The sequence below is a fragment of the Rhamphochromis longiceps genome, linkage group LG1, assembly GCF_057381845.1.
Source record: "Rhamphochromis longiceps isolate RC_006_pf linkage group LG1, R_longiceps_female_GT1.1, whole genome shotgun sequence".
In the NCBI taxonomy this organism is placed as follows: Eukaryota; Metazoa; Chordata; class Actinopteri; order Cichliformes; family Cichlidae; genus Rhamphochromis; species Rhamphochromis longiceps.
Window position 1 is genome coordinate 18,077,651 of NC_140557.1, and position 15,387 is coordinate 18,093,037.

Here is a 15,387-nt window from a genome sequence, read left to right on the forward strand (position 1 = left end):
GTAAGCTGCCATTGAGCTGGGGAGGAAGGTGCAGTGTGGTAAGCCTCTCTTGCTCAGCCTCCCCGTGTCTCCAACCCACGCACGCTCATGCAATAGCCCCATTACTCAGTGGAGGATGTCTAGATGCTGTGAAATCCTGTTTTTAAAATGTACTTGTTTGAATTCATTGTAATGTAATATATTCTTTGTTGAATGTAGTAATTAGGTATTTATGAATATATGGCTGTGATTTCAGACAAAAAAGAAAATAAAATATTTCAAAAATGTTAAATATCAACCTTTGTCTCTTTGTGGGTTCTGGTTTAACAGCTGGACATTTTGCTCTGGAGATTAGGAAACGGATTCATTTTCGGTGCAATCCTGAGAACAATATCAACCAATATTATCCATCTTTAGAATAAAATGCAACAAGAGTTGAGTGGAATTCCTTTTAATGTGGGTTTTTCCCCCACCTACGTACATTTTAGGAAGGAATTGTTTAGTTTACCAATGTTTGACAGAAACCACATTCATTCTAGTAAACCAGAAAACATCTTTTTTAATCACTAACACAACAAGATCAAAAATCACAATAAGACTGATTAAAAATTGTGAGGAAAAAAAGTATACATGTATATACTCTGTTTACATGCACATACATACATTTTGAAACCTAATGACAACATTAACAAATGATACACTAACTGCAAACAGCAGATTCACACAAATCAGACCGGAGAGCAACATGATAACTTAAATAGTTGAGTAAATCTCTTCATTTTTCCAGATAACTGTCTTTAATGTTAGGTTTAACCCCAGTCTTGCTAAATCCAACCCTTTTTAGCAAGCCTTGTGTGTGTTCAAGCTTTTTTACCAGTAGTCCATGAACTGCCCTTCACTGCAAGTTGGACCGTAGCTTGTACATACAGTTGAGAGTATCAAGAAGAAACGCTCGTATGGTGTTGATCTCCATCAGAGTAAGGTTGTCCAGCTGTGGACAGAAAGAGGAATTAGGTATATTCAAAGATTTAAAATAACACTGTTACTCTGTGACACAGTAGGTAACTCAATGATAAACAGGTGAAAGTTCATTGTGACTTTCACTGTTGATATGCGGTATGGTATTGTCAGCAATTGCAACATAACCAATGAATCTTTTATTACTGGGTTTTTTTTTTATGTTGATTTGCTGTAATACCATAGACTGTATAGAAAAGATGGGCACTTTCTCAACTGACATCACCCATTGATTTGTGAAGTCCCTATGAGAAGCCTCAAGCCAAATGTTTTCACCGTTGCCGTCTTAATAATGACGAAACCAGACATGAAAAGCTACTACAGACTACAAGTCTGCCTGCAGAGAGCGTCTGTCTTCAGATGTGGGCAGTCCTTTCTGTTGAATCAAAATAGCCATCATGCTGTTCCTATAAGGCTTAAAACTTGGGTTTGAGACCATAAACACGTCAGTAAAGTGTTTCATGAGGTCATAGGGAGCCAAAAGGTTTTTCTTCTATACTGTCAGCCCTCAACCACATGAATCACCCCCTGCAGGTCATCAGAAAGAATGCAAGTGTAAGACATTTCCACATTAGCTTTACTTTTAAGACAGTGTGAGGAAAACACCTAAAGTGGGAGTGTAGCTGTTAAGAAAACACATTATGGAACACTTAAATCAGATTCTACATTACCTATAGATAACATTTACTGAATGCTTATATACAGCCAATTAAATTGGGGGAACTTAAGGTGATGCCACTTTTTCTAAAGGATCTCAATATGCAATGGGTCCACAACTTGAAGGGATAATGAATAAATGTCACACTGTCCTTTTATGTGGAACTGGTAATTCTGTTATTATGCTGTTGAATTTGTACTTACTTTGCATCTGTTTTCAACTCAATTAAATGTTCAAAACTCAATGGTTAAGTGACAGCAGAGAATACTAAACACCCTACATGTGATCAGTTTTACCTTGGCATAAGCTTCCTGCTGACTGATGAAACTGTCAGCAGACAAGCGGAGCTTGGCAATGCGAGTATCCCAGATGTCTTTGACCAGTGTACGGATCTCATCTGCTTTAGGAATGTTGTCAGACGCGCTGCAGAAACACAGAAACCTCTTTTAAGGGGAGGGGGCACATACACCAAGCACACAACAGTACTGAGGGCTGTATTTCTGTGGATTACTTAATTGTATATGACTCACTGGTTTAGTAGCAGCTTGGTAAGCTCCATGTAGTAAGGACTAGGAACAGGTGTAAACATATCCTCTTTTCTCTCAAGGTCTCGCATCTCCTCCAGTTTCTCTGCACAGTGAAGGAAAATGTCAACAGCAGCAAACTGCAGCGACACACAAAAATGCTGAAAGATTTTCAAGATTCCTCTTTTCTGCTGACTTTTGTAGGAGAAGTAAAACAGAAATTCCAAATAAAACCACCAATGAATTTATTCTTTTCAGCATTTTCCATATGGAAAAGAAATATTAAAAACTTATATGTGATTACTCATGAAAGTGGCCACTTTCATGAGTAAATCATATAAGGCTTACATGATTTACTCATGAAAGTGGCCACTTTCTCATTACTTTCATACATTGTTTTAGTAAGTATCCAAAACATACAAGTTTCATTATATAATTTTTCAAGGGATCTTATATCTGTTTTCACTCTTATATGCTTTTCATACAAGTTTCACACAAGACAGATACAAACTTTATAAGATTTATATTTATCTTTTCCATATGGGTTCTTACAGCATACAGACCAACAACGACATACACATATTTTACACATTTTGCATTTGTAATGAACACAAAATCTGAATTATTTGCCTCTTACAACTAAGGAAACAATCTTACTGCATTTCTTGTGCCCATTTTTGTTTTACTTATCTAATGCAAATTTGGAAAAATAGTTTAGCACTACTTACATGTCAAAGTTATGGCAAGGCAGGTCTAGGCTTAACATGGCATGCCAGTAATGATTACATATGTCATAATGTGAAGGAAAAAATACTCAAAATACTGAAAGACCCTCATCTGAAACATTTTTAAGTAATCCTCTCAGTTCATGCCTGGAAACAAACGCCTGCAAAGACCGCATCAGGAAAAACTTTGAACTTTACCAACATCCATCCACTCAGGAGGAATAATTCTACACTTCTGTCTCTGTTTTAGGTTTAGAGCCAGCCACACGGGAACATCAATAGGTAGTCCAGGGTTGAAGGGACCCAGATCTCCCTGAGAACACAAATACACATATTTTATCGTGCAGCACAATGCATTCCCCACTTCAGTGAAGTTGGAAAGATACGCATTTGCACTTTCATGATTAATAAAAAACATTGCTAGAAGATAAACAATGTCTCTTTCTAACAGCAGCAACTACAAGTTACAGTCTGATTTACATCAAACGAGCCATCCTGAGAGCTTGATGAATAACACAGGCTCTCTTGTGCAGCCAGCTATGTAAAAAAATACCAAAAAATATTCCATGACTTTAGTAAGTAAAGAAAGTAAGTAAAAGTTTATTTATATAGCACCTTTCAAGATAAAATCACAAAGTGCTTCGCAGAAGTTGAAACATAAAAACAAAAATCAACCAAAAGCAAGTTTAAAAAGATGAGTTTTTAGCTGTTTTTTATTTATTTATTTATTTCAAAAACCACTGAGTCCGCAGATCTCAAGCTCAAAGGGAGCTTGAGACAGTACAGTGTACTGTCATTAAATTCACATCATGCTGCGGGGGGATCTTGTTAGCTGTTATTTATTTTTAAAATTTAAAAAGACAAAAAAGGGGGTTTGGAAAATGGAAAACACCATGACAGTGTATGAGATTTTAGAGAATTATTGAACAATAATTCTCTAAAATCTCATACACTCTCATGGTGGCTCCAAAAATCGCGCATTCATGTGTTGACTGTCAAGTCTGCTTTGTTTATATAACAGATTAGACCCAAAGTGTTTTACAGACAGGCACAGTTACATTGCAAGTTTCCCAAAAAAGAAAATAATCCAAATCAAACAAAATACATAAAGCTGAAAAGTGTGTTTTATTGCAGTGCTGAGCCTGTATTTACTTGATCAATAATAAAAACTGCAGTATAATATAGCAATAATAGTTCGGGGTACTTTTTGAAAGGCCAAAGATACGGTACCGAATATTATTGGAGCTTCAATTTTTTCGAAATATATTTAGACAGATTTTATTTTAGCTGGAGCGACTTATATTTATGTAAATGGTTCGTTAAAGTCTGGAGTTTGAGAGATGAGGCTTTTTTTGTGCGTGTTTTAATCAGTCACTGAGTGAAGTGATCCACTCAAACAGAAACATCTTTACATACATACCTCCAGCTTTAAACTGAGTGTGTCGTGATATAATACAAGGTTTTAGCCCAAGGTTTAGCTAATATTGCTACAGTAACTGTCAACGTCTCAGTATCTGGTCAAAAACCAGCTACTTAAATACAGACACAACTGACTTACCCCGATTAAAAAGACTTTATCTAGGCTGAAATTTGGTATTATCTTCACCATCTCTTTCTCCGCAAGGAACTCGACCTCCGAAGCATCCATATCTGTTTGGTTTTTGTGTGTGTTCAAAAACTTCCGTCCCACTCGAACTGCACTACAAACCGTTCCCGCGCTGAAGGCAGCATTAACCGACAATGAAGTCAAGAAAAAGACAACTACGTCATCAACAGGAAGCGCAGTATCGCAAAAGTGAACATTATTGTGTGCCGTATTACGGCACGTCACATTTTTATTTTTCTGTATAATTTCTCGAATCTCGGTGTTAATTGCATTTTTAAAATTGTTAATTTACGTGTGAGGTGCGGGCCTGGCCGTGACGAAGCTGACCATACCTTAAATTTTAATTTAGCATTGTCTGGCCCGGAAGAAGGAAGTGGGCCATGTGAGTGACAACAGTTGCAACTAAACTCCACCAGATGGAAGCATTCACCAGGCAATAACAAGAAAGGTGGCAGTGACCTTTTACATGTGAGAACAAAGTTAGATGTTTTTGTCAGTGACTGGGTCTGAACCCATTAGAATCGTGGGTGAGGAGGCTGAATCAGTGGACAGCTAACAACAGATACTTGGTGTTCAGTGACAGACTGTACTGAAGAACCTACAGCGATGCTGTGTACAAGAAGGGGATCAACTGATTACTTTCTGAGGAAGTCCAGATCCTTCAGTGTGTTCAGCAAGATGTTAAAGAACTTCTGCCGGTCTGTGCCAGCATCCAGGCCAGCGATGACGTTAAGATCATCAGTTCATCTGGAGGCATTTGGGTCAGTGAGAGACAGGAGGTCACTGAATATCATGGACAACCCGTCACACCTGCTCCTTTCTACACTACGGAGCTCATTCTCCCTCAGACTTATTCAACCTTGTTGCCATAAAGAACCATTCTTGCATTACCACTCTGCAGAATTCTGTTTTACATAACCTCAGTCTTATTATGTTTTCTATTTCATTCATTTTTTATCACAGTTTTACATGCAATTTTTCACTGCCTCATATTTTACGGCCTTTGGTGTTTTCCTGTAGTTATTTTTAAAAAATGTTTCTGTTGTCTGTTATACTGTTTTTATTTTTATTCCTTCTGATGCTGAAGTAATTTGCCTTTCGGGATCAATAACCCCATCCAAAGGATTCTTCCTGGTTGTACAAACGCTCTCACAACATTCACACCACACATCTCAAATAAATTTGCCAAGATAAAACGAACAAAGAAAATTGACAGAAGACACCACAATCTATTATTTAAAACAGCAATGAAATTTCTTCATAAATCCAAACCATTTATTTTAATAGCATCTGCTCTCAAATCCACTTCAAATATTTCCTGTCAGTGGACTGTGCTTGAGGTATTTCTGCAGAAATGCACCTATGCTGTAGTTAGACAGAATTAGTTTCAGTTCATTTATCGTGCACTGATAGAAGAAGTACTTATCTTTACTGAAACTAGAATACTACATTCACAATTTAAACCACTTTCACATCTCTAACATCTCTGTTTTAATTCCATTTTTTATTTTGTTTATTACTATTGTTTATTTATTTTTGCTGATATGGCAGCGTGCAAGTAGCATGTAAGGTGTAACTAGTCAATGTAGGGACCATTTTATTAGCTTTTTATACATTTAAAAATAATGTAAGTTGCTGTCAGATTTCTGTTGTCTCACTTAATGTGCTGGAGTAGAAAGCAGCATAAAATGAATATGGATATTAGGAAAATATACAGTGTCATTTGTTTAAAAACTTCCATGAGTTCTTCCCAGATATGGCCACACTGTCATTTAGTTTTCATTTTACAAGAATTACATTATGCAGAGTATGGGAGACTGAAGCTATAGATTAGAATGGTCACAAAGCATGAAATAATCTGTAGACACGTGCGAATATGAACTTTGCACCACTAAATTATTAGAAAACCGCAGCTACTACAACCATTCATGACCTCTAGCACTCTGAGGTTAGCCGACAGTGTTTATTGGCTGTACCTTGGTCCAGGTTAAAGACAAAAGGTGATTGTGGCTCCCAAGTTATGGAAATCGCTTCCACTGGATCTAAAGTCTGTGGACTGATTGATATCTTTAAAAATAAACTTAAGACCCATATATGCAGGATTGCTTTTATTTTGTTTTTTAATATACCATTTTATTTGCATCTTATTCGGTGCTGTAAAGCACTCTGTGTATTTTGTTCTTGAACAAAACTATTAAAAAAACCTTAATTCAACAGGCTGCTGCTAAACCATACAAAAAAAACCCAAAGCTGGGCAGTGATTATTCTAAAAGTGATTTTAGACTTTTTTTTAAATTGTCATGGCAGAGATGCAGTCATGTGAAAAAGAAAGCTTTCACATGACTCTGCTTGTAGAGACTCTCCTAAAGAGCAATTACTTGAAGTGCTTGCTTTGCGTATGAGTTTATCAGTCGCACAGCGTGGAGGAACTTTGATCCATTGTTTTTTGTAACGCCGCTTCAGTTCATTGAGGTTTGTGGATATTTGTTTATGCACAGTTCTCTTAAGGTCCAGCCACAGCATTTCAATGAGGTTGAGGTCTGGACTTTAACTGGACCACTGCAACATCTTGATTCTTTTCTTTTTCAGATGTTTTCTTGTAGATTTGCTGTTGTGCTGTGGATTCTTGTCCTGTTCCTTGACCCAGTTTTGATCAAGCTCTCAGACAGATGGCCTCAGATACAGAGGGTTTCATGGTCAGTTCAGTAACTGCCAAGGTGCCCAGGTCATGTGGCTGCAAAACAAGCCTAAATCATCACCCCTCTTCCATTACGCAACTGTTGGTATGAGGTGTTTGTGCTTATATGCTGTTTGTGTTTTCAGTTTGTTTTCTGTGTTTGTGTCCAGTGGACTTTGTTCCAGAAGACTTGTAGTCTGTTCAAATGCAACTCTGTAAGCCTATAGAAGCAGTAAGGCTTCACTTTACCTTAGCATGGCTGAACAGTCCTTTTGCAAATAACTGTATAAGACACAGCTAAATAGGTTTAACACATAAGAGGCAATAAGAGATCTGTAGAAACATGTAGATGTTTTCAAAAATCAGTTTCATTGAACATTCAGCTCAAAACAATTGCAGTAGAAAATGTTTCATCCACACAATTAACTGATTAATTCTAATCTCAATTACAAAAGGTGCTTCTGTAGTCTCACAATAAATATTAACTTTTTAATATTTGGTTTTAGAATAATCAGTTAAGTGTTAACATAGAATTTATCTAGTTCTTAGAATGGATATCCACACAAAACAAAATTCACACATTCCTGTGATCTGATTCAGTATAGAGCGGGTCTTCCAGATCATAAATCAAGAGCCAAAATGCACATGTGCATCATCCAGACTGACATTCTCCGTCGCATTAGTGGCAGTACCGAGAAGCATGCACGCTAGAAATGCATCTATGGAAAGATTAAAGTTGGGGCTTTTGAATGGGCCAAATCTCTGGTTCAGCGTCATCTAAAACTTTCAGACTTCACTTATATATGTGAATTTTCCTTCAGATCTTTTATAAACAAGAAACTTAATAAAGAACACATTTATCCTATCAGTTGTAAAATCATTACCTAAAAATTAATAATTTAGAACTTATTTAGAACTTGATCTCTGTATGGCTAAAAGCAAATGTATAGGTTTAAACCTCTAGAATCTAAACTTTTACACAAAACAGGATATCAAAACCCATTGCAGGGGAAAAAAACCCAAAGTTGCATAAAAAAAACAACATAAAAGCTTTCATCACTGCAGCATCAACCTGTAAAAGGTGGACACGGGCCAACAGCGCACATATGGTGCTTGCCCTTAAAACATTTGGCCTAACTGGCCAGCGCCCCACAAGTTCCCTTCAGAGAGAGAGACTTTTTATGGAACGCAGACTATAGGTTCAGCTTTTTCATTCTCCTGTGCTACACAAGTAGCAGTGTGCATGCTGAATTGGCAGCAATATAGTTGTTCACATGTGTGTGTGTGTGTGCGCGTGCATGTGTGTGTCATGGGTACTCCCGACTGAAGGTCTTAGCACAGATCCAGGACGGACTTGTTAATAACAGGGTTGGTCCAGTCGTTCCTCAGATCATCCAAGTGACTGTCAAAATCAATCAAGTTCTCATAGGAACGACCCACCAGCAGGGCAGATGTGATTTTCTGTGCTTCGCTCCAGTCCTCAAAGGAGTCACTGGAAAACAGTTTTTTGAAAAATTACATATTCAAGCTTTAATACTGAAAATACAGGGTAATTACAATGTAATTACAGTGTAATGTACTTTGTCTAAATAATTCAAGTAAATGAGAGAACACTTGGAGTTGTAAGTATGCTGGAAGCTCTGAGTTAGCTGCACAAATAGTCTGCAGAGGAAGATAAAATCTCACACTAAAATAGCTCTTAACACTTACGCCGTTACTTCTCTGCTTTTCCACTTGTTTTCGTGGTGATCATAGATCAAGACGATGGGTTCGGAACAGCTCATTGTTAACTTACTGCTGTCCACCTGCAGGAAAACACGCAAAATTTACTGTGAATTTAGGTGCAACTTTTAGGTGATAACAACAACTGCAACAGACCAGACCAGGGTCTAAGAAAAATGTCTTTCAGAAACAGTGTTATATATTTTATAATGCATCTAATTATTTCGCCCAGACACGTCTGAGACTGAGAGCTGCATGTCAGACTGACTGATTCAGTAAAAAGGCAGCTACTTCAATGACCTCCAACAAAACAATGCTTTGCAAAATATGGAAGAAAACTGTTCCTGCTAAAGGTGACTCAACAGAGTCTTGCTGGAGCACTTGCCAGTTGGACTACATATGACAGGTAGAGCAAACAGTGGCTAGAAATTAATGATGTGGTTACATGGTGGAAAAGCAGCTGGCTAAAAAATCTCGACTCAACATGCAGCACCCTGGGTAGAAAGTATTTTGTTTTATTTAAATTTTAGTATGTTTCAAAGTACTAATTCAAAATCTTTGTACAACCAAATGTGTGACAAAATTCCACAGAAACAATTCTAACTCATCGCACGCTCTCCCACTTACAGCTAATACGTTTAAACTATAAAATTACAACCCAGCTCTTGCTGAAGGTCAACAGGACTGAAACATTGTCATTTATTAAACGCGAGGATACTATGCTTGCATTTGCTGTGTCACTGCTATTGCCTTACAATGCCGCTGTGGCTGCTGGCACCTTGTGGCGATAGATTCGCACTTCAAATTGGGCAGTGTGTCATCAGTGATAGCAACTCATTGGAAAAGAAGGATGAAAGATGTGCTTCACTTTATTTGCATGGATTAAATCCTGCTGTCTGCGAGCTGCAATCACCTATAAAGGGCTCAGCATTTTTTTCTACATCATCATAAATGTCATTATAGCAAATTTCACTGAAATATCTGATGGAATTTTGAGGCTTTATTTTCAACATGTAGAGCCACATCAGTCACTCTATTTATACAATATTATATATTACTGTATAGAGACATAAATAGAGGCTTGTGCTGACAAGTGTATTTAAGGATTTTGGTTCATTTTTACTAAACTAAAACTCAGCTGCTACCTGAAGAGGATGCATTTATAACAATGGATGTAGCAATTGCTTTGGAGAAAGAAAGAAAAAAAACATAACGTGTAACCCAGTTGCATCAGCCTTAATAATTTACAGTTACCATAACAATTGCTGCTTCACTGAAGTTCTCAGAAATTCTGGCTGCCACTTTCTCTGCAACTTGGTTGGGCCTGCAGGAGAAAAGATCAAGCATATATTAAAGTGAGGTCCAAAGCAGGATGCAGCATGGTTTCTCAGTGGTTGTTTTTCCCTGGAACAGCACGGCGCCAGTGTTTCTACCTTGAATCCTTTGTGCGTTCGTTGGCTTGATAATATCCGACAATGACATAATTATTTTCTTTACACCAAGTGTCAATCTGGAGTTGGAGCAGGGGCCCATCAGGTTGACATATAAGAACAGAAACATAGTTTAGGTCAGGTATATTTTATTTTAAACATAGGAAAATGCATATAGAGCTAGACTGAAACTTCAGAACTATTTCAGAGCTGCAGACATTAATTTGATATTATTTCCAGTCTCACTACCATAAATAAAAGTGACGCAACATTAGTAATGGATTTTAGAGTAAAGCAGGATACTTCAAAAGCACCACAACCTAACAAATTGCTACAATACAACATTTAAAACAAAAGAAAAACTGTACTGTCATTTTAGAAGGCATACTAGATGGCAAGTGTCTAAACCAGAATTTGTCATCAAATACAAGATAATATTAAACAAAGATGCCCTGAGTAAATACAAAATACAATAATTAGTCAGGGTAAAATGAAGCTACCCAAACCTACCTGGCCCTGTGAAAAATTTAATAACTACTTGTGCCACTCTTGGCAGCAAGACCTTAAGTCAAGTGATAACTGGAGGAATGCCAAAGCATCCCTTAAAAATGTAAGTGCAGATTTTGACTAGGTAACCTCAAAACTATCATTCTGTGAATGTTCTTCTTTTTAATCACTCAGAGCTGGACTTCCTCCTTTTTTTCACATTACTGTCCTGCTGTAGAACCCAAGTGCACTTTCTGGTACAGCAGAATTCATGGTTCTAATTACAAGTGCAGCTAGTTGTCCAGGGCCTGAAACAGCGAAAGCAACCCCAAACCATCACACTACCACCATGTTTGATTGTTGTTATGATGTTCATCTTATGAAATTCTGTGGTAGTTTCATGCCAGTTGTAAACAGGTTTATAGTTTTTGCCTTAGAGCTCTCCAATGGATGCCATTTTCCGACAGTGAATCATGAACTCTGACCTTATCTGAAGCAAGTGACACTTACAGGTCTTTAGTTGTTTGGGGTTCTTTTTGGGCCCTCCTGGATGAGTCACTGATGTGCTCTTGGAGTGATTTTGGTAGGCTGGCCAAGCCTGAGAGGGTTCACCACTGTTCCAAGATTTCTCCACTGGTTGATAATGGCTCTCATCATTCTAATGACAATAAGAATTGCTGTGCAACCTTTCCACGCCAGCATATACTAGTGACTTTTTTTTTTTTCTTCTGAGTGCCTTTAGATCATAGAAAGATGTAATACTTTGAGTTGTTTTTAGACAGACAAACGTGAAGTGATTTCTTGCTGTAACAGATCTACAGTAATCAGGCCTGGGTGTGGATAGTGAAATTCGGTGATTTTTTTACTTCAATAAATGAAATCATCACTTTAAAACCTACATTTTCAATTTAATTTGGGCAATATTTTTCTTCACAGAACTCTATATGCAAATACTTACCAGAGTTAAGGCTACTTCCAGCATTGGTGCCAGAGCTAGAGTACCGTGAAACAGAGGCACACAGTCCACGCACAGAACTGGCTCACTGTGGCTATCTTTCTTTTTGTCCTTCTTCTTTTCTGCCACCAGCAATCCATTCACGGCGCAGTGTGGATATTTGGCAGCATGTAAAAGCATTTTACAGTACGCCTGACTTGTCAGCTGAATGGGCATTTTTATAAGAAAGTCGGCAGAATTTCAGTAAAGACTAAAGCTTCCAGAGTCGCTAAGTTAGACGGTAAGGAGGGGGGGACAGCTGGCTGCTACCGTTAGCTATCGTTACTTGACATGCCCGGAGAAAAGTAGATGTACACCTCAGCAGTTAACTTACTGCCACGATATGATGTCGGAAGTACAGTTTGTGATGAGTTCATTAAGCTCTACAATTATCCGAAATGACAGCAGTCCTTTTATGCTGGATAAATTAGTCGGCATGCAGTCACAGAAGCTAATCTTACTTCCACCTTCCACTCGTTGCTGTAGCACCGGTGCGCCGTAAATCAGAACTGTCGTAAAACGAGATCAGAGTCCATCCGGTCAAACGCACAATTTACGTTTTTCCGTTCCCAGTCACACTTCCCTTCAGACTGTCGGCGGACGGGAGCAAGAAAGAGACAAGAGGTATGGTTTTATTTTATTTTTTAAAACTCAATAATAAATTACTTATCCTTCGTAGATATACATAATTTTAGCATCCGCGACATGTGCATCCTAGGAAAAAGTAACGGCTTGCGAAGAATCGCCTATTTTAACCGAAATAAGTAGTGACTTTGTCGGAGCAGATAGGAGCGAGGACTGACTAATGTTCCGGGTAGCTGTCATTAGTATGTAGCATCAGATTTATGAAGGCGGGTTTGATATGAAGATAGTTCATGTTTCAGTCATCTGCCGTTATTACGCATTAATGTAGTTTCAGTCAATAGAAGAATGATGAATATTGCATGGTCGCATCAGAGAATCTGGTATTTCTACGAATATTTATCCCCTGGTGCTATGACCTTGTGTTTGTTGCTAATGCTAACATCAGGTTAGCCGGACGGTCGTAGTAAAACCAAGTATTTTGCAATCTTAACAATAAGCCCATCAACCTGGACGATTATTTCATGTAGGGAAATTTTCCATATGGATGGTAACTGACTTATTTTAAAATGAGTCAGGATTTTATGTATATAAATAGCTTATAAAAGATTGTGATGTAAATATGGACCCTGTGCAGCCTACTCTTTGTTATGTATGTACACGATCTCCTATTGAAACGGGGTTTACTTTAAAAATTAAAAGACAGAAACAATTGTAAAGTCATTTAACCTTTATTAGTGTTTAATACGGTTTCTTAATTTCTCTTATATGACGTTTTCCACAGAATGCTGGCAACCAGAGCCCTAAGCCTTATTGGCAAACGTGCCATTTCCACATCTGTCTGTGTCCGTGGAGGACATGGTAGGTATAAGACGAAATGCATTGAATGTGTTCTATTTATGGCTGGCAGTATAACAATAGACTCCGCTTGTGCCACTGACCTTTTGAAAATCTCTTTTCATATACACCTAAACGTTTAACATGTACCCTCAGTTGACCATTTAAAATAAATGAAGCTGTTTGTGTTGTAAAATGAATCCATGTTCTTCCTGTAATACTACATTTCTAATATGTAATGGGAGCTTGGCTGGTGTGAAGAAAAAAAACTTGTCTCTGGTAACTGACACCTTAAGTTTATGACAATAGATTAAAGAAGATGCACCAGTTTTACAGCCAAAATTACACAGAGGTAAAATGTTTTTTTAAGTACAGATTACAATGGGTTTTACTTTACTAACAAAAAAACAGGCTTTTCAGGAGTGCTGTTGCTGCTGCAATGTTGCAGTTTATTATAGGTCAAATGAGAAACTAAACACTGCTCACAATCAGAAACGTGTGGGTTTTGTTTTTGTCTGCAGTTTCAAGTGGCAGTACATCTAAACAGTGATAAACAATACTACAGTGAACTAGATCCAGGGTTTGAGAGCGGAAATGTAAAAACAAAATTAAAACAAATCTGGTCTTGGAATAAGCCCGGTAACTAAAATAAGGTTATGTTTAAAAAAAAAAAAGCATTGACATGGAGTGAGGGATTATGTGTGAAAGTAATTTGATGAGTTACTGTGGTCTCCCCTGCAGGTGTTGCTAAGGTTGAGGACTATGCCCTCCCTGCCTACTTCGACAGGCGTGACAGCCCTCTCCCCGACGTCAGTTATGTGCAGAACCTGAGTGCAGAGCAGAAGTCCCTGAAGGAGAAGGAGAAGGGCTCCTGGGTTGCACTCTCTAATGAGGAGAAGATTGCATGTAGGACTCAATAACGCTATAGTGTTGTTCACCCATTTATACTAATGTAATGTATAACTGCACCACTCCTATTATGTAGGATAGGGAGTACTAAAATTGTTTAAATTCATGCTAAATAATGGGACTGGTGTAATGTTAAATTCCAAGAGTATTTGTGTTTCCAAATTCTTAAAAAATGTAATCTAGAGTTGTTTTTCCACTTTACAGTGTACCGCATCAGCTTCAAGCAGAGCTTCGCTGAGATGAACCAGGGATCAGGAGAGTGGAAGTCTGTGGTTGGAGGAATCTTCTTCTTCATTGGCTTCACTGGGCTGGTTGTGCTTTGGCAGAGGAAATATGGTAATTATGAAAAATATTGCTTATATGCAAGGAAACCTGTGTAATATCTGATGTTCAGCTGCCTCAGGTTTTCATGTTGGTTAAGTAAAGAATGCAGTATTGAACACATTTTTTTGCGGTATAATCTGGCTCATCACTTGACTCATTTGTTATTGTTTCTTCCCAGTGTATGGACCTGTTCCACATACGTTTGAGGAAGAGTACAAGGAGAAGGAGCTGCAGAGAATGCTGGACATGAGAATGGGCCCAGTGCAGGGTTTCTCAGCCCACTGGGACTACGAAAACAAGCAGTGGAAAAAGTAAAAGACCAAGAGGACTATAACAGTTCTATATACAGGCAGACCAACTCAAAGATACAAAAATACATATATTTCTGTATTTATCAGATGTCCACATTACCTCACCTTACCTGTGATTTTTGGAAGACCACTTCCTCTTAAGGTCGTTGTGTATAATAAAAATAAAAATTGTTAAACTGTTTAAAACCTCTGATTAACTGTGTTAACTGTATGACTCCTTCATTAACACTGATTTTACATATCAGGTACAAACTATGGCAGCTAGATATAAAATTATTCTTAAGGTTGAAATATATCTAATATATATATGTATATATGTTTGTTCATTATTTTCTGTAACTATAATCCTGAATTTTGAGTACATTTTGGTCTATGGACTGCTGAATATTGCTCCAGTACCTCTGAGGAAAATAAGATGCAACTATTTGGCTGTTTCTTTTTCTACCGAAGGGTGTAATGAACTGGTTCTTATATAGCCCTTTTCTACTCTATCTGAGCACTCAAAGTGCTTTAGACAACTCTGTTCACCCATTTGCACAAGCACAATGCTCATTATGTAACTGCTTTCCAACATTTACTTGTGTTTACAGCAGCTTGGGGTTAGTT

The 15,387-nt window shown here is 37.8% G+C and overlaps 3 protein-coding genes across 3 annotated transcripts; 1 reads left to right on the plus strand and 2 right to left on the minus strand.

Annotated features, from left to right (window-relative positions):
* Positions 1-77: 77 nt before the first annotated feature.
* On the minus strand, positions 78-4,651 carry gins2 (GINS complex subunit 2). Its single transcript, XM_085400898.1, has 5 exons — positions 4,462-4,651; positions 3,102-3,216; positions 2,185-2,284; positions 1,951-2,077; positions 78-970 (listed from the first exon to the last, which is right to left on the minus strand). The coding sequence occupies exons 1-5, from the start codon at positions 4,549-4,551 to the stop codon at positions 875-877; spliced, it is 528 nt and encodes a 175-aa protein (XP_085257024.1). The 5' UTR covers positions 4,552-4,651; the 3' UTR covers positions 78-874.
* Positions 4,652-7,535: 2,884 nt separating this feature from the next.
* On the minus strand, positions 7,536-12,305 carry emc8 (ER membrane protein complex subunit 8). Its single transcript, XM_085400886.1, has 5 exons — positions 11,783-12,305; positions 10,342-10,418; positions 10,163-10,232; positions 8,897-8,991; positions 7,536-8,678 (listed from the first exon to the last, which is right to left on the minus strand). The coding sequence occupies exons 1-5, from the start codon at positions 11,993-11,995 to the stop codon at positions 8,519-8,521; spliced, it is 615 nt and encodes a 204-aa protein (XP_085257012.1). The 5' UTR covers positions 11,996-12,305; the 3' UTR covers positions 7,536-8,518.
* Positions 12,306-12,364: 59 nt separating this feature from the next.
* Positions 12,365-14,967, plus strand: cox4i1 (cytochrome c oxidase subunit 4I1). The gene is made up of 5 exons (XM_085400892.1): positions 12,365-12,442; positions 13,185-13,261; positions 13,979-14,143; positions 14,351-14,482; positions 14,649-14,967. The coding sequence occupies exons 2-5, from the start codon at positions 13,186-13,188 to the stop codon at positions 14,783-14,785; spliced, it is 510 nt and encodes a 169-aa protein (XP_085257018.1). The 5' UTR covers positions 12,365-12,442; position 13,185; the 3' UTR covers positions 14,786-14,967.
* Positions 14,968-15,387: the final 420 nt, after the last annotated feature.

What these genes read in the sequence shown, in the direction of transcription:
- cox4i1 (XM_085400892.1), top strand. Translation starts at nt 13,186, where the DNA reads ATGCTGGCAACCAGAGCCCTAAGCCTTATTGGCAAACGTGCCATTTCC. An exon ending in CTGTGTCCGTGGAGGACATG is followed by an intron (nt 13,262 to 13,978) that starts GTAGGTATAAGA and finishes TCTCCCCTGCAG; the next exon opens with GTGTTGCTAAGGTTGAGGAC. An exon ending in TAATGAGGAGAAGATTGCAT is followed by an intron (nt 14,144 to 14,350) that starts GTAGGACTCAAT and finishes TCCACTTTACAG; the next exon opens with TGTACCGCATCAGCTTCAAG.
- gins2 (XM_085400898.1), bottom strand. Translation starts at nt 4,551, where the DNA reads ATGGATGCTTCGGAGGTCGAGTTCCTTGCGGAGAAAGAGATGGTGAAG. An exon ending in ACCAAGCTGCTACTAAACCA is followed by an intron (nt 2,078 to 2,184) that starts GTGAGTCATATA and finishes GTGTTTCTGCAG; the next exon opens with CGCGTCTGACAACATTCCTA. An exon ending in AGCAGGAAGCTTATGCCAAG is followed by an intron (nt 971 to 1,950) that starts GTAAAACTGATC and finishes TTCTGTCCACAG; the next exon opens with CTGGACAACCTTACTCTGAT.
- emc8 (XM_085400886.1), bottom strand. Translation starts at nt 11,995, where the DNA reads ATGCCCATTCAGCTGACAAGTCAGGCGTACTGTAAAATGCTTTTACAT. An exon ending in GTGAAGCAGCAATTGTTATG is followed by an intron (nt 8,992 to 10,162) that starts GTAACTGTAAAT and finishes GTTTTCCTGCAG; the next exon opens with GTGGACAGCAGTAAGTTAAC. An exon ending in AAAAGCAGAGAAGTAACGGC is followed by an intron (nt 8,679 to 8,896) that starts GTAAGTGTTAAG and finishes ACTGTTTTCCAG; the next exon opens with TGACTCCTTTGAGGACTGGA.